The following is a 7,540-nucleotide window of genomic DNA, read 5'->3' as shown; positions in this document are numbered from 1 at the left end:
TGCGACAACACGTAAACGAATATATACATACGACGTGACAAAAACCCACCTTTCCGAAAAAAGTGGTACACTTTTTCCAACTTCCACAGAGTATTTTAGCTCAGAGTCTTCTCAAATAATCAGCACCAACGTTGTCCACTCCTTTGATTGCTCGGATCCTGAATCTGTAAGGCTGTAGGATCAACGGCTATCGCATCAATCTGGCATTTGCTGTTCTCGACCTGTGTAAATAGGTCAAGGGCTGGTGGTCTGTTTGCAGGATAAACTCTCTTCCATACAGGTATGGCTCGAATTTCTGGATCCCCCAGACGATGGCTAGACACTCTTTCTCTACTATGGCATAATGTTGTTCTCTAGGTAGTAGCTTGCTACTGGCGTAGGCAACAGGTAGTTTCTTATCCCCTTCCTCCTGTAAAATCACGCCACCTAATCCCGTATCAGATGCATCGGTGCGAAGGATGAACTCGTGCTCCAGATCAGCAAGCTTCAATACCGGACCTGCTGTTAGCATCTTCTTCAATGTGTTGAAGGCAATGTCATGGCAATCGTCCCATACGACTTTGTTGGGGCTACCCTTCTTTGTCAAGTCCGTCAGATGCACACTAATGGCGGCGAAATTCGGAATGAACTTCCTGTAAAAACTAGCCAATCCCAAGAACGACCGGACTTATTTCTTGCTGGCTGGTCGTGGAGCTTCAGCTATCGCCTTCACCTTTGCTTCCTCCAGTTCAAGTCGTCCTGAGCCAACAACATGTCAAGGACAAGGTAAGCTTGCGAACCCCAGTGCACACTTCCTGGGTCTAGCGGTCAATCCTGCATCGCGCAGCCGTGAAAACAGCCTGACGAACACATCCAAGTGTTCCTCCACGTCGAGGTGTAGATAAGGATATCATCAATGAAGTTCTCTAAATGGTTCATCCCCGCCAATAACTTCCTCATCATACGACTAAAAGTCGCCGGAGCGTTCACCAACCCAAAAGGCATCACTCGGAATTGGAACAACCCCGTTGGTGTTGTAAAAGCTGTCATCGGCTTTGCTCTCTCCGTCAATGGCCCCTGTCAGTATCCTTTACTGAGGTCGAGTTTGGAGAAGTAACGAGCGCCTGCTAATCTGGAAAATATCTCGTCCGTATTCGACATAGGCTCGGCGTCAAACACGGTAACTCGGTTAAGTCTCCTGAAGTCAATGCAGAACCGATTTGAGCCGTCCTTCTTTTTGACCATCACTACAGGAGCTGAATATGGCGACGATGATGGCTCTTTTACTCCCATTTCCAACATCTTGTCTACTTCCTCCGTTATCACTGCCTTGATGTTGAATGGCAGCGGATACGGCTTCACACGTACAGGTTCCGCTGTTGTGGTGACCTTGTCATGTTCAATCAGTACGGTCCTTCCTGGCTGGTCGGTTAACACATCTGTATATCCCTCGAGTAGTGACTTCACCTCAATCCTCTGGTCCTCGGATAAATTCTGTGATACATCCACATCTTGGATCCCTTCTTTTCCTTTACCACCAGGAATAGTCTCCAACATAAGACCAAAATCCTCTCCTTTATCTTCATCGCATTCGTCGATAAACATAGACATGACGCAGACCATGACATCCCCGGTAACTACTGCCGTCAAGTTATCACGACCCTTTTGCTCCTCGTACTTCTTCAGTAAGTTTATGTGCAGTACTTTCACCTTCCCATCTCGGTTGACACGGTAATCTGATGGACCAACCTTCTCAACTACCTCGTAAGGTCCTCTCCACTGCATCAATAGCTTATTGGCCTTTGTTGGCAAAAGCACCAAAACTTTGCCACCCGGCGTAAGATGTCATTGTCTCGTTCTTCTGTTGAAGTGTCTCTTCTGATTGACCTTCGCATTCTGAAGTTGATCAGAAGCCAATCGACACGTTTCCTCCATCCTTTCACGTAAGTCCATTACGTAATGATACGTTGTCTTTACTTCCTCATCTGGAATATCTTTTGTCATCAGTTCCCTCAAGATCATTATGGGTCATCTAACAGCTCTACCATAAAGCAACTCAAACGGTGAAAATCCAAGAAATTCTTGAGGAACCTCACGATAAGCAAACACCAGAGGGTTGATAAATCTGTCCCAATTCTTGGGCCGTTCTGCGCTCATCTTGCGCAACATTTGCTTCAGGGTACCATTAAACCTTTCCACCAAACCGTTGCACATCGGATGATATGGCGTAGTGGTCAGCTGCCTAATGGATAAAAGTCGGCTTACCCTCCCTCATCATGTCTGATGTGAACTGTGCGCCTTGGTCGCTGAGCATTTCTGATGGAATACCCACTCTACTGAAAATGTCGACAAGTGCTTCTGCAACCCTCTCGGTGTCGATGCTCTTCAAATCGACCGCTTCCGGATATCGGGTTGCGTAGTCTACAACAGTCAAAATGAAACGGTTCCCTCGGTCAGTCGCCGGGTCCAGTGGTCCAATGAGATCCACCGCAATTCTCTTAAAGGGGGTATCGATGAGAGGCATATCACCAAGAGGAGCCGTGGGAACTCTTCCTTTCGGGAATGTCCTTTGACATATATCGCAAGATCTGCAAAATCTCGTGACCTCCGCTTGAACACCCGGCCAAAAGAACTCCGACAAAACACGGTTGGCAGTCCGTTTAGCAGCTAAGTGTCCAGACATGACAGATTCATGCGCTAGCCTCATCACCATATCACGATACCGCTCAGGGACGATCAACTGTCGAAAGGTCATACCATTCCTTACTTTCGGGCTCTGGAACCTGCGATACATTACACCCTTTTGATAGAATATAGTAGACGAACCTCCATCGTCCCTTTCGTAGGTCTCCTCTTCAGACGCCAATTTCCTAAACTTAGTCAACGTTGGGTCTTTTTGCTGCTCCTCCTTGAGCTCTTCCACACTACATATATCAGTTATAAAATCAGGCACCTTCAGCGACTTGTACGCCATACCTTTCTTCTTCACTTGTGCGCGCGTCTCTACTGCCTGGATATTTCGTTCCTTCTCCCACTTCTCGTCAGACTGATCTGGGGGTAATGCTCCCGGAATGTTGCCAATAATAAGATCATATAATGGGGTCTCGAGAGCCCAAGCCTCAGTAGTTCCAACAAAATAAGGCGAGTCCACCTCCACTACAGCAATAGGCGCTTCTAACTTTGAACCATCGGCAAACGTACACACCTGAACTTTGTCAGTGACACTCTCTTTGTCAACCAAACAGCGTCTAACAACGACGCCACTGCACACTGTATCACGAAGAACTGACACACAGTGAGTTCCAACATAGCCTTTCACCACTGGCATGCCCATAGACTGGGAACTCCTAACATCACAGGATATACTCAGAGCTGTTTAATCCTCACCGGAAGACTTGGTTGTTGCCGATGTCCAATCCTTCTTACTCCCCTTTTTTGCACCCCTCATCTTCCTTTTGCTTTTCCCCTCCTCAACTAGGCTGGCTACTTTGTTTCCAGACACATTCTTCTTTACCCGACAATCAAACGAAATATGACCCAACTTACCACAGTTGTAGCACTTCTTGTCCTTCGTAGATGTCTTAGAGGTAGCATCATTAGAAGAAGATGATCCGTGGTGTGGTTTACTGTAACCTGATTTCTGCCCTTTAGATATGACCTAACATACCTTCGTACCTCTTGCTTCCACGTTTTGCCATTTCCTCAAACGAAGCCGGAGATCGTTCCTTCAAAAACAAGGATAATTCCTGTCCGCATCCATGGATGAACTGGTCTCTAAGCATGAGATCTTTCAGGCTCACATATGACTTGGTAGTCTTACTCAGCTCCACCCACCTCTCTATATAGTTCTCCAATCGAGTAGCAAACTGCAGAAATGTCTCACTGCCTTCAGGCCTAGCTGAGCGAAAGGTTTTCCTGAATCCTTCCTCCGTCATCTCAAATCTCAATAGCAACGCTTTCCTCAGCTCACCAAAATCCAACGCTTTATCCACAGGCAGACGTGAAAATACATCCAAAGCCTTACCTTTCAATAATGCGCTGAGATGTGCTCCCCAATGGTTGTGATCCCACTTCTGTGCCTCAGCGTAGCGCTCGAACCGCTGGAGGGAGGCATCCATGTTATCACGAGTCTCATAAACCCTGGTAGCTTTGGTCCCCGCTGAACCACAGGGTCTCTATGAACATGGTCTTCCGCATTCCGTTCACCACCCTCAGCATGTATGAGTTCCAGTTTCCTCTTGTGTTCCTGCTCTAACCGCTCTTCTGCTCTTTGCTCCTGCTCAGCTTCCCGCTTGGCTTGTTCCCGAAGCAAATTTGTTTTTTCCATCTCAAAACGGAAAGCACGATCCTTTTCCCGCTCTTCCCTTGCCTGTGCTTGCTGCCTACTCACAAAGTCCTGAAGCTCTTTCCCTTCATAACTCATCTCCTTTCCCATCGCAAGCAGTTCTTGTAACGACGACATATTTGTTAAACAACAAAACCCTAACACGTCTGAAAAACTAATTTGTGAATAAAAAGAATCAAAACACAATACACCAGACAACAAAAGAAGACATGGATTATACTCACCAACTGCAGAAATGTATCCGGACTACTTGATCCAACTCTTCTGACTGTATCCTGTTACTCACCTTGGTGCATGTTCCACATGAAATGCTCTTATCACAAAGATAGTGGGAACGGAGAGAAAGAAGAGAAGGGTATCAAGAACGTAGACAAATATGCTACCCAAACAAGAGTAAATATCTGGCAAACCACCTAACCTAATGTAAAGCTAATGCAAATATATACAATCATGTGTTCAATTCCCAAATAATAACACGTCAGTCATCCCACCGCTGACACCAATTTGTTACGTAGGACGAGCGTCGAGTATTTAGATGGGAAATGAAAACAATGAAAACAATTAATCATTTATTTACATTAAACACAAATCATACTCACTCTCATTCCGTTCTACACCAAATATTCAGTATCTTAAGTCTCTGCTCCGTCACACTGAGTCACAAAGTCACGAAAAGTCACCAGCAACGCCACGGTCCCACACGTTGCTACAATTGGCGTCGGCCCACTAAGGGAAACAGCATCTCCGACCACAGTCGGAGCGTAGTAATATCTGTAAGTTCCACACAGGATACTCTAATGTGATAAAGTGGCAGATACCTCAATGTAACTGTGCCACAAATCCTGACGCAATGTCAGCGTCGCAACGTGGACACAATCCGTGTCATCATAACATACTCCTCGGTGGTCTGGCCCTTGGGGTTCTGATGGCTGACCTTCCTGGATGAGGGTCCTGACGCCCATACTCCCTTGTAAATTGGCTAGGCCCTGGTTGAGGTTATGTCCTCCTGGTCATGTGACCGTCACTTGGAGCTTAAATGAATAAACAAATCAACTAATACTTGCACACAACTCAATATGCACCTAAGTCAAAACTTGGTAATCATTTTAACAAAATAGCAGAAAATTATTACAAAGAAAACCCTAAGTTATTTCCGAATAACATAAGATATGTTATATTACAACATCAAGAATGGTATGTTTAATAACAGAATAGGTGCGAGGTCAGTATTCCTAAATAGCTATATCGACAATGACAACTGCAATATTTTACGACCATTCATGGCTTCCATACTTTTTCCACACACGCATACATTTCTCACCTGAGTACTTTACAAACCCATAGTACTGAATATAAGTTATAATATTGACCCAAACATATGCATATAGCTTATTCAAAGATGTATACATCCAAATACAAGATTATATTCAACACTAACTACTCAAAATACACATGGCAAATCACAATAACAATGTTATGCATGACTGACCTGCACGTTCTAACGAATGTTTACCAATGATATTTTTCAGGTATAGGGCTACAAACAAAGTCAAATTAGAAAAAGAATGATAGATATAGACTTACCACAGTCTGTCATCTGTGCCTGAATCGGTATAAAGCTGTTATCACAGCATATAAGGCGTAAATCACCCGTACACAACTCTGCACGAATTCACGTGTCCGCCACGAACTCGGACTCACCTCGGTCACACACCCCCAGTACGGCGGCCCATCCGGAACATAGACAAGACGGTACGACCACACGTAAACGAATATATACATACGACGTGACAAATATCACTAGTAAAACAGAAAACAATAAAAATAAACTTATTTTTATAAAATGTAAAATTCCAATATATCTCTTATACAAATGAAATGACCTTTACTCCTTCGGTATGGACAAACTGATAACTAAAGGTGTGTGCTATTGTGTGCTATGTTCTGATTGGTTCCTAGCACGCCGGTTTACCGGATATTTTTTAAATAAATTTTTATTTTTATCTGTTACCATTAATTCAGTGTTCCCGTTAATCATGGGTGCAAAGTTTAAACGCTTACTACGATTTTATTTATATAAATTTAACTGACTGTAGGTCGGTTTTGCGGGGATAACGGCATCACCTTACCCTAGCATGTCCTTAATTGAACGCAAAACCAAACAACCAATTATCATGTTGTATTTTAACAACTCAATCTTAATCGTAAACGTTGATATGGTCATACAAATCATTTTATATGTCTTCATCTATGTGTATTTGATGCCGACAGAAAATGAATAATTTCCGTTTGTCAGAATATGTTTTTGGTTATTGCACACAGACATTATTATTTACTGTTTGTGTGTAGTAACTACGAAATTTTACTTCGAGACGATGAATTGAACGACGACATCACACTAATCAGTAGATTCATAGCGGTGCGTAAAATCAGTATCAATTCTAACCTATCGATTTAACATTCTTATCGATAAAAACATCTTTCAAATATGCTAAATCAAACAGAAGTAGTCCAGAGCGATGAACAACGACGTCCGACAGTCCTGCATGACGACAAAAGTGACGTCAATCTGTGACGTCACGGATACGTCGCTATATAAAATGTCGTTTGTGAAGTCGCTTATGCGCTATACAATTTATAGATTTCAACATTTGTACTTGCATTGAACTCGCCCCTTCTTTTATCAATCATTTACATGTAAAGGTTTGAAAATGACGTACATGATAAACTAGATTAATAATATAGATAATTTGGCTATTTTTCGCACAAGTCATTACAGCGTATTGGTATTTGACCGTTCTGAATTTCAACAGATCGATTGATTGGTCATTTGGCAGAAAACTCCAATAGGGAAGAAACAAAGGCAAATATTAATCCATGAATGAGAGTCAATTCTTTATTGATTGCTAGCTAAAGGATCTCAAAAAAGGAAAAATTCTAAACTCGTATGATCAATTAAATATGAAGAGAAACGCATAACAGATCCTCTACTTAAATCTATACACATATGTACATATGTCTGTATATTACGATAAGAAACTACTGAAAGTAGTGACGGCTGCGGAAGTGCTCGAGAAAGTAAACTTGTTTATTATATATTTATAGCATTTGATATCATACCAAGAAAAAAAAGATAATTAGTGCAAATTAGTATGGTTCACACTAAACGTTCGGAAGTTAATACAACCCTGGGTAAAGTCAATCTAATTAAACTTA

General features: G+C 42.8%; 1 protein-coding gene across 1 annotated transcript; it reads right to left on the bottom strand.

Annotated features, from left to right (window-relative positions):
• Positions 1–2,218: 2,218 nt before the first annotated feature.
• On the bottom strand, positions 2,219–3,914 carry LOC138313516 (uncharacterized). The gene is made up of 2 exons (XM_069253913.1): positions 3,655–3,914; positions 2,219–3,326 (listed from the first exon to the last, which is right to left on the bottom strand). The coding sequence occupies exons 1-2, from the start codon at positions 3,912–3,914 to the stop codon at positions 2,222–2,224; spliced, it is 1,365 nt and encodes a 454-aa protein (XP_069110014.1). The 3' UTR covers positions 2,219–2,221.
• Positions 3,915–7,540: the final 3,626 nt, after the last annotated feature.

Source organism: Argopecten irradians, chromosome 2, assembly GCF_041381155.1.
Source record: "Argopecten irradians isolate NY chromosome 2, Ai_NY, whole genome shotgun sequence".
Lineage (NCBI taxonomy): Eukaryota > Metazoa > Mollusca > Bivalvia > Pectinida > Pectinidae > Argopecten > Argopecten irradians.
The sequence above is the reverse complement of the archived record's forward strand: the minus strand, read 5'-3'. Positions and strand labels throughout refer to the sequence as shown.